This window comes from Mobula hypostoma, chromosome 11 (genome assembly GCF_963921235.1).
Source record: "Mobula hypostoma chromosome 11, sMobHyp1.1, whole genome shotgun sequence".
Lineage (NCBI taxonomy): Eukaryota > Metazoa > Chordata > Chondrichthyes > Myliobatiformes > Myliobatidae > Mobula > Mobula hypostoma.
In genome coordinates this window covers 42,546,943-42,566,522 of record NC_086107.1, presented here as the reverse complement: position 1 = coordinate 42,566,522, position 19,580 = coordinate 42,546,943, and the positions used below count along the sequence as shown (strand labels likewise).

General features: G+C 41.0%; 1 protein-coding gene across 2 annotated transcripts in view; it reads right to left on the bottom strand.

The window, feature by feature from the left end:
- The window catches only part of pde3b (phosphodiesterase 3B), a 209,267-nt gene that overhangs the window by 58,902 nt on the left and 130,785 nt on the right, over positions 1-19,580 (bottom strand). For both annotated transcript variants that reach the window (XM_063061900.1, XM_063061901.1), the window contains exon 2: positions 17,513-17,566. In XM_063061900.1, coding sequence (XP_062917970.1) covers positions 17,513-17,566 — 54 coding nt within the window. The remainder of the gene's footprint in view (positions 1-17,512; positions 17,567-19,580) is intronic.

Sequence of the window (19,580 nt, the reverse complement as noted above, 5' to 3'; positions counted from 1 at the left end):
ATGTAACCTTGCTCGGGACCAGACTGCTGATTCTCCAACGTAATGCTGGGCAACTCCAGCAAGATCTGGGCCCTACATTGGATTCCATGGGAAGAAGCAAACTGACAAATTCAATTCTTCAAATCGTTCAGTACAAACTGAGCTTTATGTTTCACAGATTACTCATGCAAATCTAGGCCATAACTAACTTAAAACAGCCTAGAATTTCAGAAGTTCAGGTTTTATAATCTTACGGACTTACCAATTTTAGCCAAAAAAAGTCATGCAAAATTTATTGTGTATGTGTGAATCAAAGCACTGAAACCTAATGGTGTTGTTTTGAATTCTCAAAAATTTGTATCAATAACACACTGCAACTAATGCCTGCAATTTTACAACTTCGAAAGACAATAAATGTAACTGAACAAAATCCAAAGAACATTTCTTCAAGATCTAATAGTTTACAGAAAATAAATACAGCATGCTAGATTCAATGTTTCAAACCAATCAACATTTACCCCTTGTAAAATGCACAATAAAACTGAACACAAGTCTGACAACATCACCAAGAAAAAGACAACCTCTGTGGAGTGGGTAACACGTTCTTCTGCAGAATGCTAAGGGTGTGCATTAGATTTATTACTTCATCTTTTCCACTACAGTATTCAGTTTGATGACAGGTCTTTTACTCAACTGTTGCTGATGAATCTATTTTAATTTTAGCATTTATACCTTTTTATTTCTGACTTCCAGCGTTTACAGTTTTTTTTTGCACTTGTTTGTGCCAGTCACAAATCAGACACTAATCTATTATCTCATTTGAGGGCAAATGTCAAAAAGAGCTGCATATTATCAAAAGTAAACATCGTTAATTTTGGTAATCAGACATACTGGAAGCGAATATATTAACTACCTGGAAATAACCTGTGAGATAAGTTGATGAAATGAATATTGTACATTCAAAACTAAGAGCCATTTTCTCCAATACGAACTTAATTCTAAAGCCATTGATTATATGATGATGAAGAAGCCACAATGAATTTCAGTGATGTAATTAACACTTATTAAGTATATAAACAAACATTAAGATGTGTAACTTTCAATTTCAAGTGTTAAGACAGCAGTATATGTAGTTACTAAACAATGGATATCTGGAAAAGCTCTGAACCCTGAACATATTTAACCAGTTTTAAACACTTTTTTTGTAAAATTTGTATTGCCAGTTTTGAATACATGTTTGTCTATAAATCTCATTCAGAGTTTGTAATGATGTTTTGAAATTTAATATTGATGAATACAAACAGTCATAATAACCATTGCTATAAAATTCAATAATTTGGGCAATATGGACAATCAATTTCTATATATCAAAATATCACTGTACTACTGGTGTAGTACAACCAGGTCTGATATAGACATGGCAGTTTCATTACAGCACACAAATTCTTGCAATCTGAATTCCACCATGCTGACCCCCACCTCTCACTGATTCACTTCTGCCAGTAATTCTGATTCATCTCAGCCAATAATTTGGTCTTCATTTCAAATAGCAGTGGTCTACCATTTTGGAGGATTTTTGAGTCGATGGGTATTTTGGGTCTTGCTGCTTACTTCAGTCAAATCTAGGTATCCCAGTTACTTTATCATAAATTCAAGGGCGAACATCACAGCTGGACACCCGCACGTTACCTTTCCAATCATTTCTTGAAAACCATGGGTTCATAGTTAATCAGCTCTGATTTCCAGATATTTCAACTTTAAGCCTTTTTGTCACTATCCCAAATCTTTTGGATCATTTTGGAATTTTACACTAGGAATCTTCCTTCAACATTCAAATGATTATTTTCTGCTCTTGAAATGTTACATATTGTATTTGGCAGCAAAATTTTGAATTTCAATAACAGCTCCTAATTTCGATTTGATTGAAGATTCACTCAATGTACCAAACTGGCTGCTATGTAAAGTTAGCTGATTCCAGTAAATGTACAAAAGAAGGTAATTTAATCTGACCATAAAGAGCATTTAATATCTAGGAAAAGAGATAATCACCCAATCTTTAAATTTTACTCATGAGCAGGTATGAATTATATAATAATTGTCTGTCATCAACTTCGTTAAAATAGAAACAGCTTGAAATAATGATCATCTATATAACTCAGTAGAAACTGACAGTCATTTTAGGTTCATAGATGCTAAAATGTATATTTAAAACATATTTGCATGTCAAAGAAAAAGCCAGATTAAATGTTCGTTCCATAATCAATGATACAGCAAAAAAAAACTTTGTGAGGATCAAATTTAATTATATCTAACAAAAAAAGTTATTTTCAGAACAAGTCACCAAAATATTTCTAGGATGGTGAAGATGAAGGCATTTTGAGTGGTTCATTCAAAGTACCTGCAACCTTTGTATCACTGCAAGCTGCCCTTGAGGGTGTTGAAGAGTCAATAAAGTTCTGGAATGACTCATTGTATGGAGAATATAAAAAACTACCTGCCACTTTTTTAAGCTTAACATCAATACTCCAAGGGGGGTGGGGTGTGTGTGTGTGTGTGTGTGTGTGTGTGTGTGTGTGTGTGTGTGTGTGTGTGTGTGCGCGCGCGCGCAAATGCAAAATTGTCAGCTTGGCGAAAGAGGCCCTGTAGCCTGCCCTTGAAGCAATGTAACACTGGATATTGCAGACAAGTGCACCACAAATTTCAAGAGTACTTTCTGCAGGATGCGTTTAAACATAGTGCATCATCTGTAAAGAACAAGAGAGAATGTATTATCACATGATGCCAGCCCCTAATATGGCTTTACATTACTGTATCAATTAACTTCTGAAATGCCTGTTTCACTGCCACTGTTACTGTGCGATCGAGAATCTCCGGAGGGGAAGGCCCCAAATCCTCAGCTTTGCCTATTGCCTGTTGCCGGGGCCAGGGTCGAAGCGCTCGGCAGAGATGGTGCTCGGTGCTTGGTGTCGGAGGGCTTGTCGGAGGCTCCAAGTTTTCGGACGGACTCAAGAGTCGGACTGTGGTCAGGTGCTTCCAGGGTGCTGCATCAGCAAGATTGCGGCACTGGAAGCTCATGACAGGGAGGGTTTCTCCCTTCAACCGTCTGCGTGAGATGATGGGACTTTCAAGAGACTTTGAGACTTTTTTTTTACCGTGCCCATGGTCTGTTCTTCATCAAATTACGGTATTGCTTTGCACTGTTGTAACTATATGTTATAATTATGTGGTTTTTGTCAGTTTTTTTTAGTCTTGGTTTGTCTTGAGTTTCTGTGATATCATTCTGGAGGAACAAATTGTATCATTTCTTAATGCATGCATTACTAAATGACAATAAAAGAGGACTGCGTGTCCTCATAACCTAATCTAATCTAATCTAATTATTTTAATTCTGAAGAATTTCCTCCATCAAGCTCAAGTATAAACTGAAAGATACAGTGTTTTCAGAACATTATTTGACAGACTCAGTAAACCAAATAGTATCTACCTGTGGCACCGAAATTCTGTGACTTTTCCTGTCAATGACCATGAACAAAGAACATAGATCAGCACAGCACAACACGGGCACTTTGGCCCACAATGTGTCAAATTTTTAACCTACTCCAAGATCAATCTAGCCCTTCCCTCCCACATAGCCCTCCATTTTTATATCATTCACGTGCCATCGAGGATTCTCTTGTGTCCATCATGTATCTGCCTCTACCACTACCCTTGGCAGTGTGTTCCAGGCACCACTCTCTGTGTAAAAAATCTACCTCTGACATCCCCCCACAGCATCCTCCAATCAACTTGAAATTATGCCCCTTGGTATTAGCAATTTCCATCCTAGGAAAAAGTCTTTAGCTGTCCACTCTTTCTATATCTCTTATCATCTTATAGACCTCTATGAAATCACCTCTTATCCTCCTTTGCATCAAAGAGAAAGATCCAAGCTCACTTAACCTATCCTCATACCGCATGCTCTCTAATCCAGGCAGTATCCTGGAAAATCTCCTCTACATCCAAAGCTTACATGTACTTTTTATAATGGGGCAACCAGAACTGAACACAATACTCCAACTGTGGTCTAACTGGGGTGTTACAGAGCTGCAACATTACCTTGTGGCACTTAAACTCAATCCCCTGAATAATGAAGGCCAGCACACCATTTGCCTTCTTAACCACTCCATCAAATTGTGCAGCAACTTTGAAAGATTTATGGACTTGGACCCCAAAGTTCCTCTGTTCCTCCGTACTACTAAGAATCCTGACATTAAATTTGCACTTTGCCATCATGTTTGATCTTACAACTTTTCCAGGTTAATGCTATCTGCCAATGGTTAGCCCAGCTCTGCATCTTACCTCAGAGGTCTATAAAATGATAGATTGGACATATAGAGACCATGTCCCAAGGCAAAAATGGTTAATACGAATAGGCATAACCTATGACAACCTTCTACGTTATCCACTACACCACCAACCTTCGTGTCACTTGCAAACTTACGAACCTGCTCTTCCACTTCCTCTTCCAAGTCATCTATAAAAATCACAATGAGAAGTCTCAGATAATATCCCCACAGAACACCACTAGTCACTGACATCTAGGCTGAATATGCTCCACCTACTACCAACCTCTGCCTTCTATGGGCAAATCAATTCTGAATCCACTCAACCAAGTTTCCATGGAACCCATGCCTCCTGACTTTATGAATATGCCCACAATGGGGAACAAAAGTCTATATACACCAAATCCACTATTTTACCTACATAAATTTGCTTTGTCACTCTCTCAAAGCTAATCCCTAATCAAACTGTGCTTCTTCAAATGCTTGTCAATCGCATTTCTAAGAGTCCTCTCCAATAGTTTGTTCACCATTGACTTAAGACCAACAAGTCTATAATTCCCAGGAATATCCCCATTACCATTCTTGAACAAAGGAATAACATTTGACACCATCCAATCTTCTAGTACTATTCCTATGGCTAGTAAAGACTAAAGAACATTGCCAATTAGTGGAGTGGTGCCATCGCAACAACCTGACACTCAACGTCAGTAAGACAGAAGAGCTGATTATGGACTTCAGGAAGGGTAGAACAAAGGAACACATACTCATAGAGGGATCAGAAGTGGAGAGAGTGAGCATTTTCAAGTTTCTGGGTGTCAAGATCTCTGAGGATCTAACCCGGTCCCAACATATCGATGTAGTCATAAAGAAGACAAGGCAGCCGCTATACTTTATCAGGAGTTTGAAGAGATTTGGTACATCAACAAATACACTCCAAAACTTCTATAGTTGTACTGTGGAGAGCATTCTGACAGGCTGCATCACTGTCTGGTCTAGAGGGGCTACTTCACAGGACTGAAAGAAGCTGCAGAAGGTTGTAAATCTAGTCAGCTCCATCGTGGGTACTAGCCTACAAAGTACCCAGGACATCTTCAGGGAGTGGTGTCTCAGAAAGGCAGCGTCCATTATTAAGGACTTCCAGCACCCAGGGCATGCCCTTTTCTCACTGTTACCATCATGTAGGAGGTACAGAAGCCTGAAGGCACACACTCAGCGATCCAGAAACAGCTTCTTCCCCTCTGCCATCCAATTCCTAAATGGACATTGAATCTTTGGACACTACCTCACTTTTTAAAAAAATATACAGTATTTCCGTTTTTGCACATTTTTTAATCTATTCAATATACATAATTGATTTACTTATTTAGTATTATTATTTTTATTTTGTTTATTATTTTTTTCTCTGCTAGATTATGTATTGCATTGAACTGCTGCTGCTAAGTTAACAAATTTCACGTCACATGCCAGTGATAATAATTCTGATTCTGATTCAAAGGCACAGCAATCTCTTTTCTGATCTCCTATACTAACCTGGAGTATACCCTCTCTGGGCCCAAGGACTTACTTATCCTAATGTTTTCAAATTGATCCTCTGGAAGACCGGAGTGCTAATCTATGCATCGAGCTTAAAGAGATGGGGGAGATCTTAAATGGATCTTTTAAATGGATCTGTATTTACTTAGAAGACGTACAGAGCCTATAGAATGAGGGAAAGCAGCAGTGAGGTCATGGACCCCAAAACAGATTACGGAGGAGGAGGTGTTTGCTGCGTTGAGGCAAATTAAGGTGCATAAATCCCCAGGGCCTGAACAAGGTGCTTCCTCAGACCCTGTAGGTTAGGGCATAGTTGCAGAGTCCCTAGCAGAGATATTTAAAACAGCCTCTGGGGAGGTGTCGATGGATTGGAGGATAGCTAATGTTGCGCCATTGCTTAAGAAAGGCTCTAAGAATAAACCAGGAAATTACAGCCTGTGAGCCTGACATCAGTAGTGGGAACGTTATTGGAAGGTATTCTAAGGGACTGGATATATGAGTATTTGGATAGACAGGGACAGATTAGGAATAATCAGCAAGACCTTGTGTATGGTTGGTCATGTCTGACCAATCTCACAGAGATTTTCGAGGAAGTTACCAAGAAAGTTGATGAAGGAAGCACAGTGGACGTTGTCTACGTGGACTTTGGCAAGGCCTTTGACAAGGGCCCACTTGGGAAGTTAGACAAGAAGGTTCAGTCACTTAGCATTCCAGATGAACTAGTAAATTGGATTAGACATTGGTCTAGCGAGAGCAGTTAGAGAGAGGTAGTAGATGGGTGCCCGTCTGACTGGTAGTGTGCCACAGGGATTGGTGCTGAGTCCATTGTTGAGTGTCATCTATATCAACTATCTGGATGATAATGTGGTAAACTAGACTGGCAAATTTGCGGATGACACCAAGATTAGGAGTGTAGTGGACAGCAAGGAAGACTATCAAAGCTTGTAGCGGGATCTGGACCAGCTGGAAAAATAGGCTGACAAATGGCAGATGGAATGTAATACAGACAAGTGTGAGGTACTGCACTTTGGGAAGACCAACGAGGGCAGGTCTTACCCAGTGACCGGTAGGGCACTGTGGAGTGTGGTAGAACAAAGGGATCTGGGAATATAAATCTATAATTCGTTGAAAGTGGCATCATGGGTAGATAGCAACATAAAGAAAGCTTTTGACATAATGCCTTCATGAATCAATGTATTGTGTACAGGAGTTGGGATATTATGCTGAAATTGTATACGACACTGATGAGGCCTAATTTGGGGTATTATTTGCAGTTTTGGTCACCTGCCTACAGGAAAGATATAAATAAGAAAGAATGCACAGAAAATTTACAAAGATTTGCCGGGACTTGATGAATTGAGTTATCGGGAAAGGTTGAATAAGTTAGGACTTTATTCCTTAGAACATAGAAAATTGAGTGGAGATTTAATATAGAAAAACAAAATAATGAGGGGTATAGATAGGGTAAAGGCATGCAGGCATTTTCTACTGATGTTGGGTGAGACTACAACTAGAGATCATGGGTTAAGGGTGAAAGGTGAAATGTTTAAGGGCAGAAGCAGGAGAACTTCTTTACAAAGAGGGAAGTTAGAGTGTGGAACAAGCTGGAACAAGTGGTTTACACAGGTTCATTCAAATTTTAAGAGAAATTTCGATACATCTATGGATGGGAGGGTTCTAGAGGGCTATGGTCCGGGGCAAATTCACAGCTGAAGCGTTGTCACACTTGGAAAAACTGCTTGGGGCCCCAAATGGAGGTGAGAGAGGAGGTGAAAGGGCAGGTGTAGCACTTCAGCCACTTGTAGGACTAAGTGCTGGGAGGGAGATTAGTGAGAGGGATGAATGGACAAAGGAATCACAGATGGAGCATGACGGGGAAAGGAGACAGTGGCAGGGGGGTAGGTAAAGATGTCTTTTGGAGAGGATGGAAGATGCAGAGAATGATGTGTTGGATGCAGAGGATCATGGCATAGTAGGTAAAAACAAGAGAAACTCTATCCCTGTTAAGGTGGACATCTGACCCATCGAGTCTGCTGCACCATTTCATCATGGCTAATTCATTTCCCTTTCAACCTCATTCTCCTGCTTTCTTCCCATACTCTTTTACATCCTGACCAATCAAGAACCTATCATCCTCTGCCTTAAATGCACCCAGTGATCTAATCTCCACAGACACCTGTGGCAATGAATTCCACAGATTCAGAACCCTGTAGTTAAACAAATTCCCCTTCATCTTGGTTCTAAATGGGATGTCCCTCTATTTTGAAACTGTGCCCTCTGGTCTCAGACTCCTTCACCAAAGGAAACATCTTCTTCACATCTACTCCACCTAGGCCTTTCAATATTCGATAGATTTCAATGAGATCCTCCTTCATTCTTCTAAATTCCAGTGAGTACAGGCCCAGAGCCTTCAATTGCTGCCTTTCATACCTGGAATCATTCACGCAAACCTTCTCTGAACCCTCTCCAAAGTCAGCACATCCTTTCTTAAATTAAGAGTCCAAAACTGCTCACAATACTCCAAGTATGCCACACCAGTGCCTTTTCAGCCTCAGCTAAATGTTCTACATGTAGAACATGGTGACATATCAGATGACTAACTTTATACAGTGTTAAAGATCAAATTCCGATGTTACAAGAGTCATGAGATGACAGGATCATGAGCAGTCATCATAAATATGGCTGCTGTTTAAAAGATGTAATCAAAGTAATAATAGTCATCAGGACAGGAAACATCAAAAGATAGTTGTTTGCTCAGGTCCAGGACTTGTTATTTAAACTGTGAAAAGTTAGAAGGAAACAAGTTGAAAGATGCAGAAAAGGTAGATAGGAAATGAGCATGCTGGTAGGGAACTCCATGGTAGCAAGGTAAAATAATAAGAGATTGTAAGGAAACAAGGTCGGTCTAGAGGAGGTGCAAACGGAACAACATCCCTATCGTTTTTTTCACAGCTACCATAAGGCAGGAGGTATAGAAGCATGAATTCCCACACCACAAGGTTTAAAAACATCCACTTTCCTTTAATCATTTGGTTCTTGAAACAACCAGCAAAATCCTAATCACTGCAGTTTAGCAACACTATAATCAATTTGATCACTCTGCACTTAAATGTACTTTACTTTAATTCTAATTAGGTTCTTTCTTGTAAAAAAACGTATATAAAATTATGCTTCATTTATAGCAACGCACACAAAATGCTAGAGGAACTCAGCAGGTCAGGCAGCATCTAGGGAAATGAATAGATAGTCAGTGTTTCGGGTCGAGACCTTTCTTCAGGACTGAGAAGGAAGGGGGAATGTGCCACAATAAAAAGGTGGGGGATATGGGAAAGCATCCAGCTGGAAGGTGATAGGAGAAGCTAGGTTGTTGGGAAAGATCAAGGGCTGGAGAAGAAGGAATCTGATAAGACAATTGGAAGGAGGAACAGACCCAGAGGGAAGCAACAGGCAGGTGAGAAGAGGTAAGAGGTCAGAGGAATAGTGGAGGGGAAATTTGTTTACAGGAATCGATATTCAGGCCAACAGGTTGGAGGCTACCTAGATGAAATATAAGGTGTTGCTGCTCCATCCTGAGGGTGGTCTCACCTTGGCACAAGAGGAGGCCATGGACCGACATGTTGGAACAGGACTGGGAATCAGAATTAAAATGTTTGGCCACCAGGAAGTCCCAACTTTTGGTGGATGGTTTGGAGGTGGTTAACGAAGCATTCCCCATTTTATGACAAGTCTCATCAATGTAGAGGAGGCTGCACTGGGAGCATTGGACACAATAGACAACCCCAGCAGATTCACAGGTGGAGTGTTGCCTCACCTGGAAGGACTATTTTGGGTCCCAAATGGGAGTAAGAGGGGAGGTGAATGGACAGGTGTAGCTCTTCTGCTGCTTACAGGGATAAATGCCAGGAAGGAGATTAGTGTGGAGGGATGAGTGGATAAGGAGATCACGGAAGGAGTGATCCCTGCGCAAAGTGGAGAGGTAAAGGTGTGTTTGGTGGTAGGGTCCTGTTGAAGATGGCACCAGTTGCAAAGAATGGTATGTCAGATGTGGAGGCTCATTGGTTGGTAGGTAAGGACAAGAGGAACTATATCCCTGTTAAGGAAGTGGGAAGATCGATGAGTGCAGATGTCCGGGAAATGGAAGAGATGCAAGTGAGAGCAACATCAATGATGGAGTAAGGGAAAGCCCATTCTTTGAAGGAGGTTATCTCTCATGTTCTGGAATGGAAAGTTTCATCCTAGAGCAGATACAGCTGAGACAAAGAAACAGAGAAAAGGGAATAGCATTTTTACAGGTGACAGGGAGGGAAGAGATATAGTCAAAATAGCTGTAGGAAGTGGTGGGTTTATAAAAGATATCAGTAAACAGTTTGTCTCTAGTGATTGAGGCAGAGAGATCGAAAAGTGAATTTAAGAGCAGGGTGCAAGTTGGAGGCAAGGTTGTTGACATTGAAGTGACTTGCACATGGGTAAATGAAGCAGCACTAATGCAGTCATCAATGTAATGCAGAAAGAGTTGGGGAGCATTAGTAGGGAAGGCCTGGAACATGGACTGTTCCACATAGCTAATGAAAAGTAGCCATATCTGTGGTCTATGTAAGTGCCCATAGCTGCACCTTGAGTTTGGAGAAAGTGAGAGGAGCCCAAAGAGAAATTGTTGAGGGTGAGGACCAATTTGACCAGGTGCAGATAGTGGCAATGGAGTGGAACTGGTCCATCTGTTGTCAAGTCCTTCTTGATGAGAGATGGAAATGCATAGGGATTGGCATCCATGGTGAAATGAATTTAACAGGGCCAAGGAGTTAAAAGTTATTGAGGAGATTGAGAGCATGTGAAATATCATGATGGTAGATGGGAAGGGCTTGAACCAAGGGGAATAAAATAAGAGTCAAGGTATGTGGACACAAGTTCAGTGGAGCAAGAGCAGGCAGAAACAATGGGCCTACCTGCACAGTTAGGTGTGTAGATCTTCGCAAGAGGTAGAAGCGAGCAATGCAGAGTTAAACGTTCTATGAGGTTGGTGGCTGTGGATCAGAGATCTCCAGAGATGATGAGATTGGTGATGGCATCCGGAAACAATGTCCTTTTGACCTCGAGTGTGGTCCTTTTCAAGGAGTAAGTAAGAGGTGGTGCATGACAGTTGCTCTCTGGTCTCAGCAAAGCAGTCAGTCCACCACACTACAATAGCATCTCCTTTGTCTGCAGTTTTGATGGTGAGGTTGAGATTTGTGCAGAGAGAGTGGAGGGCAGTACATTCAGAGGAGGTAAGGGTTCAAAAAGGAGAAGGGAGTGCTGAAATCGAGTCATTTGGTGCCTTGTCGGCAATTAGAGATGAAAAGATCCAGAGCAGAAGAGAACCAGAGCAGGGTGTCCAAGAAGAGGAGAAGGGGTTATCAATATCAAATTCCTGACGAAGAAATGGGCTCGGAGACACAAACACGAGGAATTCTGCAGATGCTGGAAATTCAAGCAACACATATCAAAGTTGCTGGTGAACGCAGCAGGCCAAGCAGCATCTCTAGGAAGAGGTACAGTCAACGTTTCGGGCCGAGACCCTTCGTCAGGACTAACTGAAGGAAGAGCTAGTAAGAGATTTGAAAGTGGGAGGGGGAGGGGGAGATCCAAAATGATAGGAGAAGACAGGAGGGGGAGGGATTGAGCCAAGAGCTGGACAGGTGATAGGCAAAAGGGATACAAGAGGATCATGGGACAGGAGGTCTGGGAAGAAAGACAAGGGGGGGGGGACCCAGAGGATGGGCAAGGGGTATAGTCAGAGGGACAGAGGGAGAAAATGGAGAGAAAGAGAGAGAAAGAATGTGTGTATATAAATAAATAACGGATGGGGTACGAGGGGGAGGTGGGGCATTAGCGTAAGTTAGAGAAGTCAATGAAGTCAATGGGTCCCCCCCCCCTTTTCCTTCTCCCTGGGCCTCCTGTCCCATGACCCTCTCCTATCCCTTTTGCCAATCAACTGTCCAGCTCTTGGCTCCATCCCTCCCCCTCCTGTCTTCTCCTATCATTTTGGATCTCCCCCTCCTCCTCCCACTTTCAAATCTCTTACTAGCTCTTCCTTCAGTTAGTCCTGACGAAGGGTCTTGGCCCGAAACGTCGACAGTACCGCTTCCTAGAGATGCTGCCTGGCCTTCTGCCTTCACCAACAACTTTGATGTGTGGGGCTCGGAGACAGAGGTGATGGAAGAAGAGCTCAGCGTCATGGAAGGCACCTAACTCACTGAGATGCAGGTGAAGAGGGACAAAGATAAGGCCCTTGCTGAGGACAGAACATACTTCCTCAAAGAGTGCTTAGACTTTTTAGCTAAAAGCATAATCAATTCTGAAACAATAAGCATTGAAATCCTTGTGATTAGAATTGTTCTGGGCATTAAACCAGGCAATTGCCCAGGGTCCAAGATATACAAGACAAGGTAAGGATTATTAGGGCTCTGACAGAATTTTCAAATCTTTGTCTGCCACAGGCAAGATGCCAAATGACGAGAGAACAGTTAATGTGGTACCTTAAAAGGGCAACAAGAATAAGCCAGATAATTATAAGTCAGTGAGTCTAACATCAGTGGTAGAGAAACAATTGGAAAAAGTTCTAAAGAATGGAATTAATTTGGACAAGTGGTGTTAGGAACCTGAATACAAATGTAGGAAGTATGATTAATAAATTCATAAATGACAGGAATATTAATGATGGCATTAACTGTGAAGTGGGCGATCTTCAGGTACAGAACTGTAGTCATATGTTGGTAAAATCAAAGTTTAAAAGAAATTTATCATCAGAATCAGGTTTATTGTCACCGGCATGTGTCGTGAAATTTGTTAATTTAGCAGCACCAGTTCAATGCAATACATAATATAAAAGAAAAACAAAATAATAATAAATTACAGTATATGTATATTGTACATATGTCACCATATATAACCCTGAGATTCATTTTCTTGTGGGCAATCACAGTAAATACAAGAAACACAATAGAATCAATGAAAGACCACACCCAGAAGGGCAAACAATAACCAATGTGCAAAAAACACTGTGCAAATACAAAAAGAAAGAGAACCAAAATATAAGAAGAAGAAATAAATATCAAGAACATGAGATGAACAATCTTTGAAAGTGAGTCCAATTCAGTGGGAACAGTTTAGTGACAGGGCAAGTGAAGTTGAGTGAAGTTATCATCTCTGGTTCAAGAGCCTGATGATGAGGGGTAATAACTGTTCCTGAACCAAATGGTGCAGGTCCAGAGGCTCTTGTACCTTCTTCCTGATGGCAGCACAAGAAAAGCACAAGATCCTGGATGGTGGGAGTCCTTGATGATGGATGCTGCTTTCCTGCGACAGCACATCATGTCAATGAGCTCAATGGTGGGGAGGGCATTACCCATGATGGACTGGGTGATAAAATGGCCAGAGAAATGGTAGATGTGATTTAATCATGCAGAATGTAAGGTAATGTATTATGTGAGGATGAACAGGGACCCTAATTCATGGATCCCTGAAGATATTATACAGACAAACAATATGGTTAAGGCAGCACATGGAATCAATGTCTTCATGAACCAGGATACAGAATCTTATTGTTATCTAAATGGAGAATGATTGGAGATCAGTGAAGTATAAGGGAACTAGGCACTTCTGTGCATAAATCAAAAAAGATTAGGATGCAGATATAGCAAACGATTAGGAAGGCAATAGGCAACTGTAACTGTAAGAAAGCTAGAGCTCAGAAATAGAGCAATACAATTTGTACAAGTATGAAAAAGGCCACACTGAGTACAGTGCACAGGCTTGGACCCCATATTTAGAAAAGAATACTGACTAAGATCCAAAAGATATTCACATGGCTAACCCATGGAATGGACAGCATAACGTCGCAGCTAGTGAGGTCACTGTCTAGTTCAATATATCAGAGTGAGTATCACATTCTCCCTGGAACCACGTGATTTCTTCCAAGCACCCCAGTTTCTCCCAAAACGTCCTAAAATGTGGAGTATTTTAAGTTAATTGGCCACTCTAAAAAATCCCAATGCATTGTTAAGTGATAGAATCAGGTGCAAGTTAGTGGGAATGCAGGAGGAGAAGATGAAATAGGATTAATGTTTGATTAATGTAGGGGATGGTAGATGGTCACATGAACTCAGTGGGCCAAAGATCCGCTTTACATGCTGCATCTTTCTTTGCCTTCAACAGTCTATAATTCCAGAATTGTCCAATCATGAGCAGCTAAAGAAATTCGATCTATATTCTTTGAAGTTTAAGTAGTAAAAAGATTACCTCATTGAAATATATACTACATATTCCTTACGGGTCATGGCAGGCTAGGTGTCAAGATATTTCCAGTTGTAAGATAATTTTGAATGAAGGGCCATACTTACAAGATTAAGGAGCAGGTACTAAAGCCAAGGAACAACTTCTCTGGGTTGAATATATTTAAATACTTAATAGCCAGCATAAACACAGTGTGTTAAAGAGCCTGCTTCTGAGCTGTACGACTCTTAAAGAAGTAGATTTTAAGATGATTCTGTCAGGAACAAGGAGTTTGAAACAGATCGAAAGGAATGTAATTCCATTACTTGAAACTGCAACATCTGAAGGCACAATTGTTGGATTGAATGAAGTGGAAACCTGCAGAAAAGGCCACAGTTTACAGAGTCCATACTCCGGATTTAGAGAGTCTTGCACACAATGGAGATGAAATTATGCAATTCCAGATGCCAGCTGTCATGCACCAGAAGAGGTTTGAGCAAGTTTGAGTTGTGCATCTATAGCAATCTTAGAAAGGCACTGCCATTCATCTTGTAATGTACTATAATAACAGGAAGTCTTTAGAGGAAAAATATTTTTAAATATGTTTGTGAGTCAAGTAGGCTACTTGATAATTATTGGCATGTTCCCCCTTCCTTTTCAGTCCTAAAGAAAGGTCTTGGCCAGAAATGTCAACTGTTCATTCATCTTCATTGATGCTGCATGACCTGCTAAGTTCTTCCAGCATTTTGTGTGGGTTGCTGATAATTATTAGAGGTTTGCCCCCGCCCCATTTATTTATTTATTGAGCTGCGCGTAATAGGCCCTTCTGACACTTCAAGCCACATTGCTTAGTAATCCCTTGATTTAACCCTAGTCTAATCATTAGACAATTTACATTGACCAATTAACCTACTAACCGGTACACATGTGGACTGTGGGAGGAAACTGGAGCACTAAGCGGAAATCCACTCGGTCATAGGAAGAATGTACAAATTCCTTGCGAGCAATGGTGGGAATTGGACCCAGGTTGCTGGTATGTAAGGAACTGTGTCATTTTAATCAATTGTTATTCATACAAATTGAGTGCACTACCTCAAACTCTCCAACCCCCTCACAATTGAATACATTTACATGGTGTGCTGCCAAAAGAAAGCAGCATCTATCATCAAAGACACCCACCATTCAAGACAAGTCATCTTCTCACTACTACCATACAACTATCAGGCTTTTGAACTAACGATAGGTAGGTTTCAATAGGTACATTTAATGTCAGAGAAATGTATACAATATACAGCCTGAAATTCTTTTTCTTCGCAAATATCCACGGAAACAGAGGAGTTCCTCAAAAAATGCATGACAGTTAAATGTTAGAATCTCAAAGACCCTCCTAACTCCCCCCTCCTATGCAGAAGCAGCAACAAAGCAACAACCCCCCTCCCCCACCAGCAAAGAAGCATTGGTGCCCTCCACTAAGCACTCAAGCATGCAGCAAAGCATCAGTAAAGACAAAGACTTGCAGCACCCCAAAGACTATTCATTCACCCAGTAATTCGACATACCACAGGCTCTCTCTCTCTCTCTCTCCCTAATAAAGGAAAAAGAGGTGTCCCTGTTTCACAGCAAGAGGGGAGATATAACAAAGCAACTCGCTGATTTTATGGTGTTAAAGGTCTGTTGCGTTGCTTTTTCTGAGCTCTGTGCAGAAACCTCAGGTCTCTGAGCACACAGCCAGCAGCCAGCTCACTGCTTACGATCTTCTGTCTCCCACGATGCATCAGACAGCGGCACTGGCCTTGAATCCACCTGCCTCCACAGCCACAAAATCTGGCACCCTGAAGGTATGCTAGTCTTCCAGGCCACATCCTTGGCATATCGAAAAGCAGCTGGCCGTGAGGCCCTGAGAGCGGGTCCCATTTCTGCATGGATAGTTTCAATCACCGTACTCTGAACTGATTCTACAACTTACAGACTGATTTTCAAAGACTAATATTCAAGGACTCTTTACAACTCTTGCTCTCAGTATCATTTTATTTGCACAGTCTGTCTTTGTTTGCACATTGGCTGTCTGACAGTTTGTCTGTTTGTGTCTAGTATTTCATAAAATTCTATTGTGTATCTTTTTTCCTGTGTATGCCTGACAGAAAATGCATCTCTGGGTAGTAAATGGTAACATACACATACTTTCATAATAAATTTACTTTGAAATTTCAACTCCTGATATGAATCTTTTGAATGATAAAAAGTGTTTGCAAAAGTCAGAAGTTCATGACATGCAGCAGAATTCCCTGTTTCGGATCTCTCCTTTTAGCCACATATACATGCAATCTGCACAGATGGATTTCCAGTATCAATAGCACTAAAAGCATTGATCAAAATAGATTTGCCAAAGGTATGCCGTTTAATACCAAGAGGATGTGGCCATTATTAATCACGCCATCATTTATCTGCTGTGAATATTATTTCCTTCTATCAGTTCAAACCCTACTCTGCGTAAGCTAAGGGCTGCTATGTTATTTAAGATGTGAATCAAACTGAGCAATCTGAAATCATCCACAAATAATCACACTTTTGATGAGATGATCTGAAGAGCTCAACAACAAAGATAAATGGGTCAAAGTGCAGGGTCAACTGCATGCTGCTGGGGTCTTAGAATAAGTCTCCCTTCCGCTGGCATTCCTTCAGCAATGAAACTATGATCTCATCACTGCACAGTTTAATGAAGAGTGAGCCATATAACCAGACCATCCAGATTCTGTGGTAACTCTTCATGATAACGAATTCAATACCAGTTACTGGCCATTGGATTTGTTACCATAGAGAAGACACTACACTAGGACGGGCCAACATGGAAAAATATTGTCTAGAAGAGTGGAGGGGAAAAGCAAAAGGGACACACACACAGTATACATTAATAAACACAAATGCAAATACAAGGTCATAAAATTATACCTTGTCTCATAGGCTGGGTTAAACCAAGCTACACTAAGGCAACACAATTTTAAGCCTATTTGGTTTTACATTTGACTCACTGCCTTACGATATATTGACAAATGTACAATGTACAAGACCAGCTAACATTAAAATAGAAGATTCTGATAAACAACAGTATGCTCAATTTCTGACTCAAAAATTAAACAAACCAACAAAATCAAAATTGCTGCAGTTTCAGAAATGTAATTTTTAAATAGATTCTTAAATATTACTTACAAAAAAACAAAACTGTCTATTTGAAAAATGGACCATCACCATTCCAGCTATATATACAAACTGTATGGTTTTTTGAATTTGCAAAGGTATAACAATACAACTTTCAAAGCAGTACAAAGCTTAAATACAAGTTAATACAGAATCATATTTTTTTTAATAAAGTATTCGTAAATGTATGGCATATTCTTAGGTCTATGGACAGTCATTGCATGTTAGTTACTAACCTGATACTGATAACTCCTGAACCACTGTTTCAAGTCCCAATCCCAGAGGATCATCTGTAAGATACAAAATAAAATGTTATTAATAGATTATTGATGGACATGGAAAAACCACTGTGAACAAATTAATTTGTTTTGAAATGTCGTGTTAATTTGCATGTGGCCACGATAAAATTAAGTTTCAACTTAGATTGCAAAGAACCAGTTTCAAAGAAGAGGCAAAGAAATATTCTTGCAGATCAAGATGTAGGAAGGCTGGTTTACAGGTGGCATAGCTGTTTCTGAACTTAAAAGTTTAGGCCAGGCCATCTTTGGACATACTGAGATGCATCCATTAGCCACTCACCCACTTACTCAAACACAAGAATATCAGACAAATCATAGAAACACTTCCTTATTTGTTGTCATAAGTAAATTACTTCTGGCACCCTAATTTCAAGCCTAATGGCCAGAATATACAGAAAAAAACAGAAGATATCATTTTTGCAACACACACAAAATGCTAGAGAAACTCAGTAGTCAGGCAACATCTGTGGAAAAGTATCAACATTCAATGTTTTGGACCAAGACCCTTCATCGGGACTGGAAAGAAAGGGGAAGATACCAGGATAAGAAGGTGGGGAGAGGGGGGCAAGGAGGACAAGCTAGAAGGTGATAAATAAAGCCAGGAGGGTAGAGGAGGGGGTGAAGTAAGAAGATGGGAGGTGATAATTGGAAATGGCAAAGGGCTGGAGAAGAAGAGCAAAGTGATCCATGGGAGAAAGGGTAGGAGAATGGACAGCAGGGGAAGGTGTAGGCAGGTGAGGAGAAGAGCTAAGAGGCCAGAGTGGGGAATAAAAGAGGTAAGGGAAGGTGAAAAAAAAACTTTCAGAATTTCCTTTCCATAAAACTTTATCCTCCTCACCCTTCTCTCTTCTATTCCCTTCTAGCCTCCTATGTCTTCTCGTCTGGCTATCAAGTTCAAGTTTAATTGTCATTAAATCATACACAGGAACACAGCCAAACGAAACAGTATTTCTCTGGGGCCAAGGTGCAGTACACAGTGTGAACAGTTACACACAGTACACATAGTTATGATAGCATAAAAATATACAGTTACAAAAACATATATAAAAATAATAATAATACAGCCCAAGTCTGTGAGTCTCATAGCCTGTTGATTGATGGCGCATGGATGGCTTGCTGGAGCCACAGTTCTGCAAGAACAAACCCCAGCAGTTCTTCATTTTGGGCAAGTGCAGACACAGACGAAAGCAATCCAGCATGTCTTCCAAGGAATGAATATTGAAGGGCAGCACCGATGGAAAGGGCCAGCACCCAATCCTGTACAGAATCCAGCAACCTAAAGCCAGCACTGGCCTCTCCCTCACAGGTGACTGCAACAGGCAACTCCGAGGCAATACGCGGAACAACCAAGGTAACGTAGCTAACCTACCATTGGTTTTGCCAATGAACAAGTGAACGAAACTTGTAGCATTCTACATGACCAACATCCAACTAGGTTTTGCGGTCACAAAAAAAGACGTCCTAACAATCATATCCAACGTTTGTTGGATTGCGCACCGCCTGGGTGGCTGGCTGAAGCAAGCAGTAACACAATATGTAACAAGTCCAGCTCCGTCATTATCCAGCAACTCACTAGTGTGTAGTTCTGCCATTCCTGATGTTCTTAATATCCAGCAATGTCTTGTGATCGTAAAAGAGGCAAAAAACAAACAATTGCAACTTTGTTTGGACTCAGAGAGTCACTACATCCGAACGTAGCACCATCTATCACATTCGCCTGGCTCCCCTCCTCCTCCTCTTTCTCCCATGGTCCACTCTCCTCTCCTATCAGTTTGCTTCTTCTCCAGCCCTTTGCCTTTTATCACCTCCCAGTTTCTTACTTCACCCTCCCCCCCAACCCAGCTAGCTTCACCTTTCACCTTCCAGCTTGTTCTCCTTTCCCTTCCCTGCCTTCTTATTCTGGCATCTTCCTCTTTCCTTTCCAGTTCTGCTGAAGGGTCTCAGCCCGAAACGTTGTTCATTCCTTTTCACATACGCTGCCCGACCTGCTAAGGCCCTCCAGCAT